Source organism: Artemia franciscana, chromosome 2 (assembly GCF_032884065.1).
Source record: "Artemia franciscana chromosome 2, ASM3288406v1, whole genome shotgun sequence".
Lineage (NCBI taxonomy): Eukaryota > Metazoa > Arthropoda > Branchiopoda > Anostraca > Artemiidae > Artemia > Artemia franciscana.
In genome coordinates, this window is record NC_088864.1 from 43,290,841 (window position 1) to 43,313,304 (window position 22,464).

The 22,464-nt window shown below is 36.1% G+C and overlaps 1 protein-coding gene across 6 annotated transcripts in view; it reads left to right on the forward strand.

Moving 5' to 3' along the window:
- Window positions 1–22,464, forward strand: part of LOC136042154 (dual specificity protein phosphatase 16-like) — a 105,543-nt gene that overhangs the window by 2,617 nt on the left and 80,462 nt on the right. For 5 of the 6 annotated variants that reach the window (XM_065727075.1, XM_065727105.1, XM_065727113.1 and 2 more), the window contains exon 2: window positions 17,046–17,194. In XM_065727075.1, coding sequence (XP_065583147.1) covers window positions 17,117–17,194 — 78 coding nt within the window. In that variant the 5' untranslated portion in view covers window positions 17,046–17,116. Of the gene's footprint in view, window positions 1–8,499; window positions 8,793–17,045; window positions 17,195–22,464 lie in introns of those variants that run through there. The other variant, XM_065727085.1, reaches the window with a different exon arrangement.

Consider the following 22,464-nt stretch of genomic DNA (forward strand, 5'->3'; position numbering starts at 1 on the left):
CCATTTGAAATCTAATGACCTCTTGAAACCTTCATCATTGGGTGCTGAGACTGTTATATCTGAGAGACTATTCCAGTGGTTTACTCCACAAAAAGAGAAAAACTGTTGTTGATGTTGTGTTTTAACAAATAGCTTGAACAACTTCTTTGAATGTCCACTCCTGTCAGTGCCAATATTTTCGGAATTTGACAAATCAATGGGATAATTCTTGTGTAATAAGCTTATATGTCATAAGCCTATCAGCTTTTTGTCATCAGTAGACGAGTGTAGATAATCCTTGTTATAGCCTTAGGAGCTCTCGTTTGCATCTCTTCCAGAAGCTGTATGTCACCCCTGTATCCCAGAGATGCTATGCACATTCTAAAATCAAGCACTCGCTTGTAAAAACTCATGAAAACATAAGGAAAGCTACTGGGAACAGTTTTTTTCAAGAGTGCAAGGACAGAGTTTGCAGAAGACACAGTCTTCTTGCAGTTTGAACAGAATCTGTGCTGGTTGTCAACAACAATTCCAAGATCCCTTTTGTTGATTCACACTTGGGAGCTCTTGAATGTTGTTTGGAGGTGGATTGTCTGTAGTATACTTAAAACCTGGCTTGGACTTGCCAAAATGTATAACACAACTTTTGTCTGTATGAAATTTCAAGTGTCTTGTTGTTATCCAGTTTTGAATATGGTCAACATCTGCCTGTAGTGGCTCATGGTTGACTGCACCAAACAGCTTTGAGTCATCAGCATAGAGAGGGAGATGACTTGTAGCTAATTCAAAAATATCATTTGTATAAATATTGAGTAGGGTAGGTCCCAAGACACTAATAGGACACCACTGGTGACTCCACATCTTTCAGAGGGGATTGATTCTCTTTCATTAGTAAAAAGCTTCACTCACAGTGTTCTATCAGTAAGAAAAAAAGTAAAAAAGTCCATATTAATTCCACACAAGTTAAGTTTTATTTTTAGGTGCAGATGTGGCACTTTCTCAAAAGTTTTTGCAAGTTCAATCAGGAGGACATCCAAAGGTTGACCCTGATCAATTTGGTTTTAAATTACATCATAAGTCTTCAGAAAAATCGTTTCTACTGACTTTTCTGCTTTAAATCCATTTTGGCTTGGCAATAGTAACCCATTAAGTTTGAGATGCTTCATGACAGAGTCATTTACCACTCTTTCTAGGATTTTAACAACAACAGAAGTTATGTTTATGGGATGGTAGTATTCCCTTTTTGAAAAAGGGGTGACAAATGCTGTTTTCCAATCTGTTGGTACTTCCTTGGTGCATAGGAAGACTTGAATAATTGGGAGAGTGGCTAAATGTAAAATTTTTATGATTTTGTTGGTTTGCATTTGTTTTTGTGATTATTTTTCATCGACAGTTGGTGTATAATGCCAAATAATGCTTATAAAAAAAAGAAAACACAAACACACATTGACTGAATCAGGAACATTCTGTTGAAACTGAAGTAGTTTAGGCCTACATTTACTTGTTAGAAGAGCAGTTACTCAATTCCACAATACCAATTACTATATTTGGAAAAAGTCTTTGGTAATAAATTGAATGGTATATCTATCTTCTGGCTAGCAAATTTATTGAATGCTTGCCAAGGCTACCACCAACACCTTCTCTTCAAAAATCTTAAAAACTTGATTTTGCTTAAAGCTTAAACCCTGTAAAATTATTCAAACACTGTAAAAACCACATCTGAGACTCTACGTCTTGACAAAGTAGTTTCCAGGATTTGAAAGTTGGTGGCATAGCTAAAGGAAACGGGAGGGAGGCTACATTTGTCTACAGGGACAGTCTATTGGAGTACTGTTTAGATAAATATATCTGTTAATCCTTAAGGCATTCATTGAGGATGAAGGGGACAGAAACTGACATATCCTTCAGAGACCGAAAAACCTAAATATGGCTCTTGGATTTAAGTTCTGTTTTAAGCCAAGTTGGAATTATTGTTCTGGGTCATGACCTATTTTCCAGGAATACTTCAATCTAAATCTTATAAGTAGGAAAGGTGTTCCTGTATGAGGTTCAGAATACCTCCCCTGACTTTCATTTTGGCTGTATATCTGCTGGAAGTTTTATTCACCTAGGTCAATAAGTTTCCAGAATAGAAATACCCTAAACTAGAGTTTTATCCAAAATTCTTCAATTTTTGCATGATTTTGTTGCACATTTTATACATTTGGTAGAGTAAATAATCAGAGTAGGTGCTGAGCTTAATCAAGATGAGAGTCTCTGGATGTATTGGATCTTTTCTGGTTTAGAGCTGTGCTGTAGGCCTTTGCAGTGCCAGCTGTATTTCGTGTCCTTGTATCAATTTTCAGTAAAAAGAACCTTGAATGACATATTGAAAGGGTTCCAGTCTTTCATCCTCAGCTCAATGAGCAGTTCCTGTGCAGTTAAATGGTCAGTCTGTAGCAAATTTGCAGTTTAATGGCTAAATCTGTGATACAAAATTAGAGTTTAACGGCTCTTTGTTAGCTTGGAAAGCTTTTTGGCTATGTAAGTAAGACTTTCGGGAATAGTTGTAGCTACATACTAAATTATAGCCTAGGTAAGTGTTCTCAAGCTTCCTTTTCCAGCCCTTTCCTCCTTGTTAGGCTAGTTTATTGATTGTTTTCACCACCCCCCCCCCCACAAAAAAGGCACGTTTTGCTTAAGAATGCTTCTCTTGTGCAACAGTTCTTGTCAAAGTATCTCCCAGGATTAGAACAAGGAAATCTTCGCCCCCATATCTTGCAGCACTTTTTAATGCTGATAGGTTGGCCTGTTGCACTTTGTTTGAGCTGGAATCATGGAGGGACTTTCAATTTGCATTATAGGAAAATTAAACTGGGCCATATTCCCTTCAACAGCCCCCTGCTCCTCCTGCTGCCAGTTTTTTAGGTGAAAAATAGGCATGTTGCATCTTGTTGAAATTCAAACGTGCAATAGTTTCAAATCTATAATTTGAGGCAAACTGTGGTTGCTGTGTCACCACCAACTTTTCTGCAGAAAGTTAGGTAGGCCTTTTTTTCATTAATCAGCTTAAAATTCATGATACAAGTAACATAGACCAATGGGAATATAAAATAATGATTGTCATGGTTTCTCAGAAGTTCTTAGATCTGTTTGAAACTTGTAGAGCAATAAATTTGGATTAAGGGGACCTTGGGGTTTTGTTTTATGAGGTGTACGTTACCTCCAAGCCCTACCTATCCTTAACATCAAAGCACCTGGATTCAATTTGAATTAAGTAGAGAGGAACCAATAGCCAAGGAGATGCCAATTAAGAAATTTTCAACCAATGACCTTTACAGCCCGAGTGCTAGAAGGCTTCAAAGTTTCATTAGGCAAGGAATTTCTATTCTATCATGAGGACTGACTTTTTCAAGAATTGTACCTTGAAGTACCCTGGGCCATGAGAATGAGGGTTCTCAAAGGTATACTCTTCTTCTCCAACTTTTGTGAAAAAGTAATTTTGATCCACTTGCAGCTTATGAGTGGAGCCATTCAAAGGAGAGGGGGACAACCGAGGCAGCTGCCCCGGGAGTTGTGGCTGGGGTGTTGTCGACTTTGATAAAAAATTTCACCCTAGGAACGGCTCTGCTTATGGGGCAAGTGGCTCTGTATTAAAGAGTTAATTGTTTATGCAGCAATGACTTGTTTGTGGAAATAGTATCAAATGAAAGTACTGAACAGAACGCAACTGATGAGCCAAAAGTAGTGACAGAGGAGGTGATACCAAAATCTCAGTTGCCATTCGTTGGAGACATCTGACAGCTTATAAGTGGTCATGTAATTCCTGTGTTGTTTTAAATTAATTTTGTTTTGTGAGTAAATAACGCGGTGGCGGTGTGCATCTAGCACTTTGACGATAAATCACATCAACCCAGTTTTTGATAAAAAAAAATCACTAAGTGATAATTTATTGCGCCCCCTGGCATTATGCGCCCCTAGGCCCGGGCCCACTGGTAAATCCTGGCCTGGTTGTAGCTTGTTTAGATACTGAATTTTAACAGTAACAACATTGGCTAGTGATTAAGTTGATTTTAAGTTGAAATAGTATGCACTGAGACCATTTTAAAGGAGCGTATTGTTACTTTATGAAGAGTGTCTTCTCAGTCTGATTCTTAAGACTTGTCATTTGAAAAGCATGAAGGATTGAGAAATACAGGGCCTGATAAATGGGGAAGAAACACAAGTTGTTCCTCCAATACTTAATTGGTTGAGCAAGCCTAAGGTTGCAGGGTCAATCAAAGGTTGCCCCCCCTATCAACCCTTCTTGGAAATGCTAAGACATTCAAAAATCTGTCAGAAGAAGAAAATGAGAAAGACCCCATTCAAATTCTGGCAAAAAGAAAACTCCTGATAGTAGGAAAGACCTCGAAGTCATTAATCAAACGAAGTCAAAGACCTCATAATTTCGTCAAACTTATTGGGGGGGGGGGAGTTGGAGCTAATTTTCCCAAATCAAGTAAAAATGACTGTAAAAACATAAAAATGAGCCATTTGGTACCATGAAAGGCAATACTATAAAGATACTTTACAGTACTATAAGAGTAAGTATATATTAAAGAAAACTGATCGGTTTCCGTTGATGCTTAAATTATACAGGCTTATATTAGTTTTGACAAGATTTTTGAAGAAACTAAATTTCAGCTCGGGGGAGGGTCAAAATCATATCGGTGGGGGGAGCAAATCGAGGTTTGGGAGGGGCAGTTGTCCCCTGTCCCAAAGAAAATTACGCCCCTCACTTCGAGGGGAAAATTCTTTTGAGAATATGTCGATTAACCACAATAGTATTCTCAATTTCGTTCGCTGAACTCGCAAAACAAGTTTATTGAAGAAGCTGTTATCATGGTCTACTGAATATTTTAATCTGGGTAAATAAGATTAGTGTTCGTTTATTGAAATTATTTCCTTGTTTCTTATTTGGCTTATGGAAGACAGTGTACTTTATATTGTGTTTTTATGGTTCAAAATCAACTGAACTCAAGAGATATGTTATTTGGAGTTTAATGTCATGAACAACTCCTTTTTCCTTTATTATCCAAAGGTCAGCAACCAGGGCCGTTAATTTGCTGGAAGGGATATTGGGGCTACTCAATCAACTAAGTATCTTTTTCATAGGGATTTTCCTCGTCTCAAATCTTGGTCATGCACTTGCGACGTTTGACTAAGATGTTGGCGGCTATAATCATACAGTTAGGAATTACTTTCAATATGTATTTATTGAGATGAACATATTTTACGGGAAATTCGCCAGTTTTTCAAATTTTCTTGTCAATACGAAAAATCAAAGTCTATTTGCTGTCTGCAAAATATGTTCCGTGTTTTATATTACTCTGGCATATGCTAATGCCTAATTCATGTCTTGACAAATCACCTGCCGAATTCATGAACAATATAAACGAGGAAGAGCTCGTATGTCTGGATTCTGTCCAAAATGAATCATCTCTGAGCGGTTGAGAAAAGAGAGATAGAGAAGAATAATTTATTTCGGATTCTGTTGAATGCTGAGTCACGAGCAGTTGATGAACAGGTAGACAGCCGAATTAAAATATCATTTGAGAGTTGCTGATCGATGGGCTTCTCGTTAGAAAAAAAGATTGATTGTCATCTTTTTGTTGACTAAGTTGCCTTTAAAGTTCTCAGAAAAACACCTAGATTTGTAACTGTTACATAAATAAACATTTAGGGAAGCATTGACTTGTTAGGACGGTTTAGGGTCTAGATCAAGCATTTAATACTTTTTTTTATAGAAAACTTCACCCCAGTTCCCATTTGATGCAAATATTTGCAATATGTGGAGTGGGTCTAGGTAGTATGACTTGTCATGACATGTATTTCTAAATCCCATGGTAAATTTGTTAAAACCAAAAAATGTGTATCCAGAGCTATAACGCTGATACACTCAGTCAATGTTTAGTGACAATAGCTTTTTCAAGCTTCAATAGCTTTTAGTGAAAACTTTTTCCAGTAATATGTTTATTTTCAGACTTATGTTTCTGAAAATTTATGATGGGGTGCACGTCGAACTGATTACCTGGATCTGTCCCCCTTATAGATATTTAATATATACACTGAGGTGTTTTATCAAATCTGGTTGAGGTTTCTGCTCTCCGATTTTGTTGATAGAGTCATCTACTTCATATTCTTGATTAATGACTGTAGAACACATAATATTTTGAGAATTCAAGTCTTTGTACGAGGCAACTGTGGAGTAAGCGAATTTCCGTTGGTTTCCTAAGATTCAGGGATTTTAGGTTTCTTAAGCTAAGTTCTCACATAAGTTAGTAAGTTTTGTAAGGCAACGGGTAAATGACTATTGAAATTGCATTTCAAAAAATCTTGGGGCATGGCCCCCTAGCCGAGCCGAACTGGAAGCTTTCTCCATTCCTACCCTCCTATTGTACGGCCTTCCGCCCATCTAAAGGATTTTATAGATAACTTAGATAATTTTATAGATAATTAGATAATTTTAATAGATAATTTTACTAAAACAATTTTGGTGTTCATTCTTCGGATAAGTTTCCAAACTATGTGACAAATAAAGGCAGCAAGGGCTTTCCGAAACACCAGAATTCTCACGACAAAAATAGTGTTGGTCACAAAAATCTGGGTTGGTCCTACTTAGGTGTTTTGGACTATTTTTCAAAAATAGTTTCAAATTAAGAGTCTGGTATTTTAAGCATCAGGTTTGTTACTTTTAGGGTTGCTATTCGCAAAATTTTATAACTAAAGAATCTCGCAAAATAAAATGATCAAAAAAGAAGAAAATTGTCTATAAAATTCTATTAAAATGTAGTTTTCGTGTGTAAATTTGTGTACGTGCACTTCGTGTACACATAAATTCAACACATTTCCAAGTATAAACATTCTTCATTCGATTTTGCACACTTGTTCAGAATTCAAAAAGACATTTGGCTATAGTCCATAGTTGTGTTGAGAATTAAATGTTTTGGTCGAAAATAAATGGAATCTCGAAAATTGTATTTACTTGCTGACAAGGGCGTATCTGCGATTTTTTCTTCTTTTTTTTTTTGGGGGGGGGGTACAAAAAACTTTAAAAACGAGTCGAAAATGTTTTCATTTGCATTTTGTTGCGTTTTTATGGGTCTATAACAATTTAGGGGGGGGGGGGTAAAATCCTGACCCCCTTGGATGTTGCATTGTTTGATGGAGTCAAATGCCAGAGATTGAAATTCAACAAACAATTGTGGTTTAGGATTCATCTAGAGAAAGTTGGATTTGTTTTTAGCTGGTCAAAATTTCAATAAATGTTTGTTGGAAATCCAATTTATTTTTCACAGTGCGCTGCATTTGTGTGTATATCTTCTAAGCATTTATATGAGTCTCCCCCCCTTTCGGCAATGCCATTCTAAAATTAACCATACTCGCCGATGTACCATACCCTACTTATTGGGAAGCGTCTTTAACTCTACAAGAAACCTTCAGAGAATCCCTATGGGTTCGAGCCTAACGTTAGTCTTTCCGTTGTTAATTTTTTTCCGTCGGCAAAAATTAAAATATTGATAATATATTTCTTTTGAGTAAAAGTTGCAATTGTGGAGACAAATTGACAGACTATTTTCTCCTTGAGTTGGATGAAGAAATCGGTGAGTAGGGAGGGGAGTTGGGGGTTCTAGTTTCCTTGTAAATGAGTAATTTCAAAATTGACTATCCCAATAATTCCGGTAACTATACCCTCTTTGTCTCACGGCTATGGGGGAAAGAATTGAAACTTTCAGGGGTATTTAATGAGAGTGAGGAGCAAGACGACTTAGAATTTTGTGCAAAGGGAGAGTAAAAAAAAATTATCTCATGTTCACAAAAGACTGTACGAGTAGTTTTTTATTTTATTTTTTTATGCCTGCCGTCTGACAAGCCTTGCTGCTAGCATGATAATATCAAAGAAGCAAAAATGCGCTGGGTCCAAACATAGAAGTCATAAAATCTAAAAAAAAAATTAACATAAATCCTTTTTCTAATGTCTTATTATGATCTCTTCCTCTGGTCAAGAACGTGTTCATATTTTTTTGGAGAGGGGAGGGGGATACAGGAAACGAACTTTAAAAAATGCATCAAAATATGTTTATATTCATTTTTGTTACATCTTTACGACTCAGATAAACCTTTCGGGGGCGGTTCAAATCCTCTTGATACGGCCTTGTCTCTGGTTATAATCTATTCACGTGTACATGCACACATTTAGTACACAGTCTACGATACCATGTAGAACATGTTACTGACCCCTCAGAAAAGGTTCCTGTAAGAATTTAAGGACTTGCTAAGGAAAAGCCTCTACTATGTGTTGGAGGATAAAATTCAACACTTGGAGGTCCTCACTACTTAGCCTACCAATTACTAAGAATCGTAGCCTCTTTACTACAATTGTCAATTTATATTAAAACAAACCACTTTTGCACATTTTAGTTCGAGCTACTGAACATTTATTGATAAGCGATTTTATCAAAGCTTATCATAATTTGTTCTGATCGACCTTTTATTAGTATTACGAGCAGAAGGTTTATCATTGTGTAAATTAAAGTATCAACGGAGTTTTAAAAAAGGTGCCTTGGTTGAATGTGCCAAAGAAACTAGCGGTGATTGGTTCCGTTGAAATTGGGAAGAGGCTCGGGTGTGGACACTTGTTTATGCGTACCAAATTTTAAGCTGATAGTAAACCGCAAGTATGACGGCAAGAATAACTCTTTTTATTAAACCGGTAAATTGTGAAGAGTTGCAACTGGTTTTCGTGCAATCAGGACGAATCTAGAAGCAAAAACTACGGATATTTAAACTCAATGGTGAGTTAAGAGGTTTTTTCCATTTTTGCAAATTGTGGTAAGTGACCCACAGAAAAGTCCCATACCCTAAACAAAGGGGAACGCAGAGATTTCAGTTCCTCTCTAATGGGAGCGTGGGCTGCAAAAGACTTCGGATAAATTCTAGTTTAGGAGCTTCTTTGTAGGGCTGTCGGTGAAATTCTAGTTGATTGACTTCTTGCTATCTCAGAAAGGGTTTAGGTTAGGAAAATGAAACTTTCAGGGATGAATCTACAGACTAAAGTATGTCCCAGGAAGGTATTTTGAAGCAACTATCTCCACTCCTTCTCCCTCTAGAGGGCCCTGAATTTTGATTACCTTTAAAAATACGTGTGTTACAAAAGTGAAACCTTGCAAAATAGATCTGCTTAATTGAAGTACCACAAAATTGTTTTTAGCTTCATAACTTTGCTCAATTCCATTTTATAACGTTTTAAAGATATGCAAATACATTTCCTAAATTTTGAAAGAAAAAAAAAACATTGATATGGCTCAAAATTCTACTCAAATAACAGGAATTGCATTTGCAGAACTAAAGGGAGAGAAAAAGCAACTAGTAACTGAAAATTAAGGTAAAATGTTGTTTTATCAAAATTTCAGTAGGTATAAACCTGTCATGTTGTCAAATTTCAGGGCCCTCTAAGGGGAGAAGGAGTGGAGGTGGGTACTTTATAATACCTTCCCAGGACATACTTTAGCCTGTAGACCTATCCCTGAAAGTTTCATTTTCCTAGCCTAAACCCTTTCCGAGATAGCAAGAAGTCAATTAACTAGAATTTTACCGGGCTGTCTTGAAAAGTAGTTGAGTTAGGTGAATGAAACTTTCAGAAATGATTCCAGGGCCAAAAATTACATTCTGAGAAGGTATATAGCCAGGCTACTATGTCTTCCCTTTTCTGGTTTCTAGGGCCTAGAAGCATTGTCGCTATGCCTTAATTTTCAGTTTTCAATGTCTTTATTTTTGACTGTAGTTTTGGAAAGCTCAGTTCCTGTTATTTCAGCAGAGTTTTTAATCTTACCAAGGTTTCCCCCTAAATTAAAGAAGTAGATTTACATATCTTTTATAGATCAGGATGAGCAAAGGTATAATTGCTCTTTCAGACAAAACGTAAGAATTACGCTTAGGGTTTAATGTAGCTAAGCTTTCAGACTAAATTACTTTCCTCAGACCAAAGGAACTTAAAAGTCTGTAACAAATCTTTTTTTTTTTTCAAATGTCTACTTTCTTCACTTGGCAGTTAGTTTAAAAATTTTCAGTATGACATAATAGTTCTGATGACGATGTTTTAGTTATTGCGTTAGCACTGCTTGCTTCCGAGCAAAATGACAATGCTAGTGGTTCTAAGAAACGAAAGAAAAGGAAGCAGTGGGTACGTCTGATGCCATAAGACAATCAAGAGAGAAACTAGTGAAATTAAACTTGCTTAATGAGCTTCTCCTGACTTACAATAATCAAAAATTCATGAATTTTACACGCTTTACTTGAAACGAACTTTCTGATTTGCTAAGTAAAGTGAGAGCAAAAATAACAAAAAAAACCCTCAAATTATAGAAAAGCCAAATTCCCTTGAGTCTCGGCTAGCCTTGAGTTTGTGTTAGTTACGAACAGGAAACAGCAAGACAACCTTACACTATGAATTCAGGGTTGGAATTTGTAATGTCAAAAAATATTGAAAGAGGCTGCACAAGCCATTTTTGACATTCGTTCTCCCAATTTTCTTGCTAAGCCCTCTGAGGAAGACTAAAAAGTTACTGCAACGCAGATCTTTACCCAATGGAAATTGCCATATTGTATAGGAGCTATAGATAGTAAGCATACCGGGCTTCAGTACCCTTACAGTTCTGGTTCACAATTTGATAACTGTAAGAACTATTTAGTATTATTTTGCTTGCAACTTGTGATGCGAACTACAAATTCCTGTTTTATGATGTTTGTGCCTACAGATCCGGGAGTGATGGTGGTGTCTTTTATCAGTAAAAATTAGGGAAGCACGTCGATAATGGAGATACCTGGCTTCCTCCACCCAAAAAGCTCCCTGAAACTAACACCATGTTTCTGCAATTTTTCTTAGGGGACGAAGCCTTTCCGCCCAAGGACTAGATAATAAGGCTCTTCTCTGGTAGAAGCCTTGCTACAATCCAAAATATATACAATTATAGAATTCTCTCAGTTCGCAGATTAATTGAGAACATTTTGGTATTTTTGTGCAAAAGTTCAGACTGGTTAGATCACAAATAATTATGCAGTCTGAAAAGTTGGTGATAATTGTGGAATGTGCACTTTGCCTTCACAATTACATTATTACTTTAGATGGTACCCCAAACGCTACAGCTGAGTCTCCAGCTTCTATTTCAAATGCACTATCCCAGGATGTAAGTCGCGCATCAATTAATAATGGCTCAAGACAATCCAGAAATTTTAGAGAAATACTTGTCAACTACTTCTTGTCTCCAGAAGGGAGTGCTACTTGGCAGAAGGATCACGCGCTGCAAGGTTCCTTCTAAAGCAGCCATCTTTTTATCTTCATCTTTTTTTTACATAAGTATCATTTGTTAGAAAATAATTTAAATAAAATCTTGTCAGTATCCATATTTTCTCTAATATCATCCTTTTTCGTCATTATTTATCCATCTGTCTGAACTCAGCAAGCAAATTCTCATAATAATTGTTTTGAACCTTTCTTCTAATTTCTCTTCAATCTCAATGACCTTTCGTTATCCACAAATTAATGATTCCTATTCACTCCTATCCCTTTCAATCCTACAAACTTACCTAAAAACATCATTTTCAACCTTTAATCTATTTCCTTTTAGTCCATTTAATCAAATAGATAAAAATTATAATGTAATGAAACCTTAATAATCATAATAAAAAGTTAAATCCGTGCAAATTGTTAAATTTACTTATTATTAATTCACAATTACCATTAATCAATATTGCTCTATTAATTATTAATCTACAAATGATCAAATCATTATTAAATTAACTCTGAATTACGTTTCTACGTTTCTGTTGACGTAAAATTAAGCAAATTTGAACTCCGTTTCATACGTAATTTTCTTAAGTTATGGAGCGTGAAATTTCCTCAAGTTTGGCCGTAAGCTCCGTAGCAATTAATAAGCTGATCAGTCTGTTGGGAAGACGTAAGCTAAATTTTTGGTCTGAAATACTCTTAAGTATCAGGCCACTTTATTTGCCTCATTGAAAAAAGATGTGTTTTGCAAGATTTCACTTTTATAGAACAAAGATTGTTAAAGGTCATCAAATGTCACACCATCTGGAAAAAAGAAGCAGGGCTGAACACAGGCTGTCCTTTAAGTCATCTTTTCAGGAGATTATTGAGACGCTGAACACATTCCTGCGAGTTTCATTCTCCTAACTCGACTACTTTCCAAGATAGTAAAACGCCCATAAACTAGGATTTTACCAAAGAAAATAGCATATATAGAAAAGGAAACGGCACATACGTGTTTTCCCGACCACACTCAAGCTCTTGATCTGTGTAAAACCTCTTTCTCTATTTGCATTCGGAGATAATCAGCTTAGCTTAAGTGAAATAAAATACTATGCAGGTATATTTTAATCAAATGTTTAATATGTAGAGTTGATTAGGTTAGATATTTAATATAATGCGTTCTGGGTGGCCTGCTTTTCACGACTCTCTGTTATGGTTTCCATAATTTTGTTACTGAAGTATTATATTTTCATTAAATTTTGGTATATTTCATTATGATTAATCTAACTTCACTTCTTGAGTGTGATTGGCATAACACGTAAGTACCAAGGACACAATTGTCCTATAAATTGGTCAACAACACAGCTTTTGTACTAAAAGTACAGTGTTGTTGGTAATGAACTGTAAGTAACGAGCAACCTGGCTCAATATCAGTGGTGTAATTTTTTGAAAATCCTGGGGGGTGGGTGGGTGGTTAAAAGTTGGAGCTATTTTTTCCAAATCAAGTAAAAATAACAGTAAAATATAAAAAATAAGCCATTTGGTACAATAAAGGTACTATTTAGTACTATAAAAGTCATATAAAGGAAATGTGTACTAACTAGTTTTTCAACTGCAAGTAAGGAGCGACATTAAAACTTAAAACGAACAGAAATTATTTTATATGAAAGGGGTCGTCCCCTCCTCAACATCTCGCTCTTTACGCTAAAGTTTGACTGGTTTCTCACAACTCTACTTTTTAAAACAATAAGATATATATAATTTTTTGATTACATATACCCCACTATTTTTTAAGTGGGCGCGTAGAGGAAAGACAAGGAAAAAAACAAACCAGCAGAGATGGTTTTTTTGCATATGACTTATTAAACTGCTGGTTTATTATAATTGTTTAAAAAAAGTTGGTTTAGTTAACTCATTCAAGTTCACGTAACAACATGCTAGACATGAGTGAGTAGCGCTTAATATGCAAGTGCCAAAATTCTTCCTTCTCCCTACAGAATTTAAAAAGGCAGAATTCAAATAAAATTCTAAAATTTGGAAAGCCTTATTTTCCACGGGGGGTGTTTTCCAAGGGGGGTAATTACCAAGTGGGGTAAACGCCTAGAACCCAATACTAGATGTTTATAAATGTAAGCCCAGACATCACCAGAAAGGAGTAGTAAAAGGTTTACAATTAGTTTCGCTAAACTTTTCGCATTTCTTACTCAATTGGTCTGGCCTTTTTTTTAGGGCACATGGTATTTACCAAGTGACATATAGCGATCGCAAATTCTGTCGGTCTGTAAGTCTCGGCTTTGCTAGTTTGGGCACTTCCAGATAAGCTAGGACGATGAAATTTGGCAGGCGTATCAGGGGCCAGACCAGATTAAATTAGAAATAGTCGTTTCCCCGATTCGACCGTCTGGAGGGGAAGTGGGGGGGGGGTTAATTCGGAAAAATTGCAAAACATGGGGTATTTTTAACTTATGAGCGGGTGATCAGATCTTAATGAAATTTTATATTTAGAAAGATATCGCGTCTCAGAGCTCTTATTTTAAATCCCGACCTGATCCGGTGACATTGGAGGGAGTTGGGGGGGGGACCTAAAATCTTGGAAAACGCCTAGAGTGGAGGATCGGGATGAAACTTGGTGGGAAAAATTGGCACAAGTCCTAGATACGCGATTGACATCACAGGAACGGATCCGCTCTCTTTGGGGGAGTCGGGGGGATGGTTAGTTCTGAAAATTTGAAAAAAAATGAGGTATTTTTAACTTACGAAGGTGTGATCAGATCTTAATGAAATTTCATATTTAGAAGGACCTCGTAATTCAGATTTCTTATTTTAAATCCCGACTGGATACTGAGTCATTGGGGGGTTGGGGGGAACCGGAAATATTGGAAAACGCTTAGAGTGGAGAGATCAGGATGAAAATCGGTGGGAAGAATAAGCACAAGTCCTAGATACGTGATTGACATAACTGAACTGAATCCACCCCCTAAAGGGGAAGTTGGAGGGAGTGTTAATTCGAAAAAATAGAAAAATTGAGGTATTTTTAACTTGCAAATGGGTGACCGAATCTTAATGGAATTTGATATTTAGAAGGAACTCATGTTTCATAGCTCTTATTTTAAATCCCGACCAGATCTGGGGACATTGGGGGGAGTTGGAAGGGGAAACCGGAAATCTTCTAAAACGCTTAGAGTGGAGAGATCGGGATGAAACTTGGTGGGTAGAATAAGCAAATGTCGTAGATGCGTGACTGACGTAACCGGACTGGTTCTGATCTCTTTGGGGAAGTTAGGTGGGGGGGGGAGGGTTCAATGCTTTGGCGAGTTCGGTGCTTCTGGACGTGCTAGGACGATGAAAATTGGTAGGAGTGTCAGGAACCTGCACAAATTGACTTGATAAAGTTTTTTCCTCGATTCGACCATCTGTGGCCTGAAGGAAGAGGAAAAATTAGAAAAAATGAGATATTTTTAACTTACGAGACAGTGATCGCATCTTAATGAATTTTAGTTAGAAGGACCTCGTGTCTCAAAGCTCTTATTTTAAATCCCGACCGCCATTAAGCCTTCGATTTTCTTGTTAAATTAATCTATTGATTCTTAGAATTTTGCTAGAGCTCATGCCTTCTGAGCTCTTGGCTATTCCGACCTCGTCACAAGCGCCATATGACCTCTTAGCTCTTGTTTACATTGCATGCACAAAAAAGCACACTCAACTGATACATATAGAGCAGCTAGAGAGCCGATGAAGTTTATTGGTTGTTTGACCAGGGTAAATTGTGCAACTAATAAAGCTAGAATATGATTTGTTCGTAAGTTCATGTTGAAATTATGAGAAAATATTTATCCATAACAATCAAACAAATGTATTAAAAAAATTGAAAATGGAAAAAAGTTCCAGATGTGACGGCAAAACCACCCTTTTTCAAACAGTTCGTGGTAACGAGCTGTAGTAAGGAGCGACCCGGCTCAATAGTAACCAAAACTCTAAAAAATGGAATTTCGATATCAATAGCTACATCAAAAGAATCGTATTTTAATTCTGATTTTAAATATGTAAGTTTCATCAAGTTTAGTCTTACCCATCAAAAGTTACGAGCCTGAGAAAATTTGCATTATTTAAGAAAATAGGGGGAAACACCCCCTAAAAGTCGTAGAATCTTAACGAAAATGACACCATCAGATTCAGCGTATCAGAGAACCCTACTGTAGAAGTTTCAAGCTCCTATCTACAAAAATGTGGAATTTTGTATTTTTTGCCAGAAGACAAATCACGGGTGCGTGTTTATTTGTTTGTTTGTTTGTTTTTTTTTTTTCCCAGAGGTCATCGTATCGACCAAGTGGTCCTAGAATGTCGCAAGAGGGCTCATTCTAACGGAAATGAAAAGTTCTAGTGCCCTTTTTAAGTGACCAAATAAATTGGAGGGCATCTAGGCCCCCTCCCACGCTCATTTTTTTCCCAAAGTCAACGGGTCAAAATTTTGAGATAGCCATTTTGTTCAGCATAGTCGAAAACCATAATAACTATGTCTTTGGGGATGACTTACTCCCCCACAATCCCTGGGGGAGGGGCTGCAAGTTACAAACTTTGACAAGTGTTTACATATAGTAATGGCTATTGGGAAGTGTACAGACGTTTTCAGGGGGATTTTATTTTGTTTGGGGGTGGGGCTGAGGGGAGGGGGCTATGTTGGAGGATCTTTCCTTGGAGGAATCTGTCACGGGGGAAGAAAAATTCAATGAAAAGGGTGCAGGATTTTCTAGCATTACTATAAGAAAACAATGAAAAATAAACATGAAAACGTTTTTTTCAAATGAAAGGAAGGAGTAGCATTGAAACTTAAAACGAACAGAGATTATTACGCATATGAGGGGTTCTAAAAATACTTTAGCATAAAGAGCGAGGTATTTAGGAGGAGATAAATACCTCGCTCTTTATGCTAAAGTATTTTTAGTAATTTCAACTATTTATTCTACGGCCTTTCTGATTCAGGGGTCATTCTTAAAGAATTGGGACAAAACTTACGATTTAGTGTAAAGAGCGAGGTATTAACGAGGGTACAAACCCCCTCGTATACATAATAAAAATATAAGATTATGAAAGTTTGTTACGTAAGTTAATTCTTAAGTTACGTATATTTTTTACTAATGAAAAAGTTCGTTAAAAATTAAAAGTTCTAGTTGCCTTTTTAAGTAACCGAAAAATTGGAGGGCAACTAGACCTCCTTCTCCACCCCTTATTTCTCAAAATCGTCTGATCAAAACTAAGAGAAAGCCATTTAGCCAAAAAAAGAATTAATATACAAATTTCATTTTAATAATTTATGTGCGGAGAGCCAAAATCAAACATGCATTAATTCAAAAACGTTCAGAAATTAAATTTAAAAAAAACTAATTTTTTTTAGCTGAAAGTAAGGAGCGACATTAAAACTTAAAACGAACAGAAATTACTCCGTATGTGAAATGGGTTGTCCCCTCCGCAATCCCTCGCTCTTTGCGCTAAAGTTTTTAATAGTTTTAAAAAGTAGAATTGTGGCAAAGAGTCAAACTTTAGCGTAAAGAGCAAGGGATTGCGGAGGGGACAACCCATTTCACATACGGAGTAATTTCTGTTCGTTTTAAGTTTTAATGTAGCTCCTTACTTTCAGCTAAAAAAATTAGTTTTTTTTTATTTAATTCTCGAAAGAGAGCTGACCATACTAGTTTTGATTATTTTATCAGCAGCTAGTTTTTGTGTTATTTTCAAAAGCTTCATGTTTTACTTTGTATTGATTAAGATCTTTATCTCTCAGATTTCGAGCTCAATGTGCTGGAAAAACTACTAGCTGATTAATTCCTTGGGAAGAAAGGGTCACTTCCAGCTATGACTCAGATTTCCGATGGAATTGGAGTGATTTCGTCTCAACAATTGGCACAGGTTCTCAAACTCAAGCTCCCTTCAGTAAGTCAATCATTAGTAGGCTCGCAATATTATTCATTTATGACATCAGAGAATTAAAATCTTCATTAAACTATGCTTCAAAAATGTCATTTTTTTGACAAACCTTCGATATGACAAATTTGTTTAACAATCTCTTGAGAAGTTTCGACCGATCGTTGGAATACAGTAATTTTTTCGCACATTTCTAGTCACACGGATGACATTTTTGAAATGAAGATTTTCGAAACAATAAAAAAAACTTCAAAAATTGCACAAAGGCACTTACGGAGGTGGGTGGGGTCATGGGATATTTATTGCAAATCTAAATATTCTTGCAGCTTTTCTTATTATAGCTTCTCACATATCCCATATAACCTGGCTAATTTTAGCCTGTTTTTTCCCTAATCTTTACCTCCCTTATCCGATATGCTCCCCTTCCTTGAAATAAATTTCTTCGTACCCTTTTAGCTTAAACTTTTAGCTGAAGCTTTGAATAGCTTAAACTTTTTGTTTTCTTCTTTAGTCTTCAGTAAAGCACTAATCTCACTAGCCCTTTGTGGGACCTATGGGGTGTTAATACCATACTTATTTGCAGTGGCGATCATTGGGTGGGGAAGGGCAGGGCTCATCATCCTTAGATTTTCGAAAATACATTTATTTTTGAATCCTCATTTAAAAAATGGCAAAATCTTTGCCTCCTCTTCCCTAAATTTTTATGAATTGGGGCCTGTGAAACTGATCAGAATTCTTTACATGGTTCAGATTCCCATTAAGTTGTAAGATGTAGGCTACCATTTGTGAAATATATTTGATGTACTTTGAGTTTACACTTGTATTGCAATGTTTGCCTCTTATTTATAACCAACAGACTAAGAAATCATTAAATTCTTTATTTGATGGAAATCAAAACCATTCTTAAAATATGCATTTTGTATTTTTGATTTTTGACATTTATATCCAATATTAGCCTCTGATTTGTAATCAACTGGGTTCTAAACCGCTAAATACAACTTCGGTGGAAATCCTGCTCCGTTTGAGAAATGTATCACTTGTTTAGTGTGTTTTGAACAGGACTTTCATTCAGATCTCGCCAACTTGTAATGGGTAGCGTTTAATTACTTGGGAACCTCCCCTAAATATTTTCTGATCGATCAGGATTCGAAACTGCTGCAGAGTATCTATGGAATTCCCATCAGAAATTAGTCTGGTGGACGGCTGCCTGAAAATGCGCTTTACCGGTTTTCACCCTCCCACCTTAAAGATTGGGCCTGTACGCACTTGTACATACCCAATAAATTAAACTTTTTTTCAATCAATGCTAAAAATAATCTCAACTGCTTAATTTTTTGACACATTTTACTTTTTAATCCGTGACCATTACTGAGCAATGATAGATGTCATAGGGAGAATTCTTTATAGAAAATTGTGAAAGGGGTGCATCTTTTTTATTTCCGCTCTAGCTAGGCCTACGTTTTCAATCGACCTTTTTTAGTTATTAAATAAAAAAAAAAAGTTTTTTCAACTGAAAGTAAAGAGCGACATTAAAACTTAAAATGAACAGAAATTACTCCGTATATGAAAGGGGCTATTCCCTCCTAAACGCCCCGCTCTTTACGCTAAAGTTTGACCCTTTTTCACAACTCTACTTTTTAAAACAATAGAAAAACTTTAGCGTAGAGAGCGGGGCGTTTAGGATGGAATAGCTCCTTTCATATGCGGAGTAATTTCTGTTCGTTTTAAGTTTTAATGTCGCTCCTTACTTTCAGTTGAAAAAACTTGTTTTTTTATTATTGAATTTCTGAACGTTTTTGAATTAATACATGTTTTGATTTTGGCTCTCTACACATAAATGATTAAAACGAAATTTGCATATTATTCTTTTTGTGGCTAAAAGGCTTTCTCATATTTTTGACTGGGCGATTTTGAGAAAAAGGGGTGGGGTAGGAGGCCTATTTGCCCTCCAGCTTTTCGGCTACTTAAAAAGGCCACTAGAGCTTGTAATTTTTTTTACGAACATTTTTATTAGTCATAAATATACTTAACTTACGAATTAGCTTAAGTAACGAGCTTCTTTATTCGTATATTCTTATTATGTTTATGAGAGGGCTCGCCCCCTGGGCGAGCCCTCTTTACACTAAAGCCTTCTTTACACTAAAGCTTGAATTGTATCCCAATTCTTTAAGAATGACCCCTGAATCACAAAGGTCGAGCCTTCTTTACACTAAAGCTTGAATTGTATCCCAATTCTTTAAGAATGACCCCTGAATCACAAAGGTCGAGCCTTCTTTACACTAAAGCTTGAATTGTATCCCAATTCTTTAAGAATGACTCCTGAATCACAAAGGTCGTAGAATTCGGGCGGCTGAGCACCTGGGGTTATTAAAAAGTAAATTGAAAAAGTATTTATCAGGCCAAGGTTCATAGTTCTTTCTTTTCTTTCTTTTTTTTTACTATGAGATTGGTTATTATTATTGATGAGTTGATGAGAGATTGGTCGTTATTGGTTATCTTTTGTGTGTGTTATGTTTGTAGTGAGTTACTAATTAGAGTTCCCATATGCGTAATAATTTCTGTTCGTTTTAAGTTTAATGCTGCTCCTTACATCCAGTTGAAAAAACTTTTATATTTATTTTGTCATTTTTTTTAAGAATGCTAGAAGATCCTGCCCCCCCACCTTCATGAAATTTCTCTTCCCCCATGGTGAATTATCCACAGAAAAATCATCCCACGTAACCCCATCCCCTCAACCCCCTCCCCAATCAGAAAAATCCCCCTGGAAACGTCTATACACTTCCCAATAACCATTTCTATATGTAGACAGTGATGAAAGTTTGTGATTTGCAGCCCCTCCCCTGGGGACTTTGGGGGAGTAAGTCGTCCCCAATGACATAGCTATTAGGTTTTTCGACTATTCTGAACAAAATGGCTATCTCAAAATTTTGATCCGGTTACTTTGGGGGAAAATGAGCGAGGGAGAGGGCCTTGGCGCGCTACAATTTTTTGGTCACTTCAAAAGGCTCCTAGAACTTTTAATTTTCATTAGAATGAGCCCTTCCGTGAAATTCTAGGACCACTGGGTCGATAAGATCATCCCTGAAAAAAAAAACCCAACAAATAAACACGCACCCCTTATTGGTTTTTTGGTCAAAAAGTCCACATTTTTGTAGATAGGCGCTCGAAACTTCTACAGGAGTGTTCTCTGATAAGCTGAATGTGATGGTGTGATTTTCGATAAGATACTATGACGTTTAAGGGGGATTTTCCCCTATTATCCAAAAAAGGCAATTTTCTCAGGCTCATAACTTTTGATGGACTAAATTTGATGAAACTTATATATTTAAAATCAGCATAAAAATACGATTCTTTTGGGTTTTGAGTTTGGTCCCGTTTTTTAGGGTTTTGGTTACTATTGAGCCGGGTCGCTCCTTACTGCAGTTCGTTACCGTGAACTGGTTGACTATTTTGTGTATGGCAAGAGTATTAAAATTAAGTAGTTATATCGCCTGTTATATGGACAGGAAACAATTTTCCATTATAAAGAAGTGAATTCTTCCTAGCCTTTCTTGTAACCAGTCAATTTAGAAACGAAGAAAGGAAACAGTTGATCAATGGAAGGTGACTCATTCCCTAGCAAATCGATTTGGAAGACGGCTGTTCCAAATAATCCTTTCAAGGCCATCAGATAAAAATCTACATCCATAATGTGGCTTTGAAATCAGTGAGGTATTTTCTCTCGCCTTAACAATCGGACGTAATTTCCTTTAATTTTGTATTTGGAAACCAACTGATAAATATGTACATGCTTCAGATGCTGTAGTTTAAAAGGTGACAAGTTAAGACAAATTTTACTGAATGACGAAAAAAATCAGAAAGTAATATCCCGGCGTTTTAACTGTTAATTAATTTAAAAAAATGTTTTACAGAAAAGATTTTTTTTAAGTAGTGACTATATTCAAACCTAAGATGAGCAGAAATAAAATCATATACTAATTCAAACTTTCAACCAATAAAAATTACTAGCAATGAAAACTCAAAATGAACGAATAAAAATTTTGGGTTGTAATTATGAATTTTGGAGTAAGTTCGAAAATTCAGTAAAATTTGTCGATTAATAGTATTTCTATACAGTAAATTTTAGAATAATTTACTATAGAATTTGGGTATATGGGGAGGGGGGATTATTATTTGTATGGATTCAGAATTTGCCTAAATTATGGGCTGAAGTCATTCTGGTCGCGTACTGTAGACGCTCTTAAATATACATGTATCTTAATCTATCAATTTGTAAAAATAATCGTTTATGCTATTTTTCCAGTAGCTGTTTATTTGTTTAAATTAATTTATGTCAAGCTCTTATATATAAAAAAAATGTATGTTAAGTTTTTTTTTTTTTTTTAAATAACGAATAGGACGTCACGAATCAATGAACTGAGGTTTGCTTCTTTATTTTTTTTTTTACCTTAAATGAGCTTCCCTTGGTCTTGGAATTTTAATTCAAGTGTTAAATTGACGAAATTTCAAACGACATTAACATAAAAACTCAAATGGAGCTGTACTGGCTCAGTTATACGGCAAGTTGGAATAGAATAAGAGTCGAGTTGTCTTTATCTTCAAATACACAGTTTTTTAGTTATATATAATAGTTAAAAACGTAGTACATTAGAAATCGACAGAATTAGGGATCGGAACGCTAGTAGGGAGTGAAGTCGATATTGGAGTCGAATAAAAGTATTGTGTTGTATCATCACTGATGTTAAGGCCGTGATTAAGTGAGCTTGAAAACATCGAGGTTCAAAATCAAAGTTAGGGTAGCCTTCTGTCTCTCAATTCTCCAGAGACCGTCGATTGTCAAAAACCCTTGAAATAGCACTTATTCTTTGGCGGAAATAGCAGGTTAATTATACCAGCTTGTCAATTCGGTCTCTAGGGATGCTATTGGCGATCTGAGACGATTCATTCTGGTAAAAAACTTGTAAAAATTTCAGGCAGTTGAAAATATTCTATGGGACTGTTCGAAAACAGGAAAATACATCGAAAAATGGTTGCAATCATCTTACAGATTATTGTCTTCTGCTCATGATAGTACCGATTTTGTTCTAAAAGCAATATCCTTCATAGAGTACACTTGTGAAAAAGAGCGAGACATTTTCTAAGATTTCTAAGCAATTAGAGGAAATAGATTAAAATCCTAGCAAACATTGTGTAGCATCTTCAAGAAGCTACGGCCTTATATTAAAAGCGGTAGCCTGTCTTCCGCCAATAAATACTTGAGTACTTTTTAAATATAAATT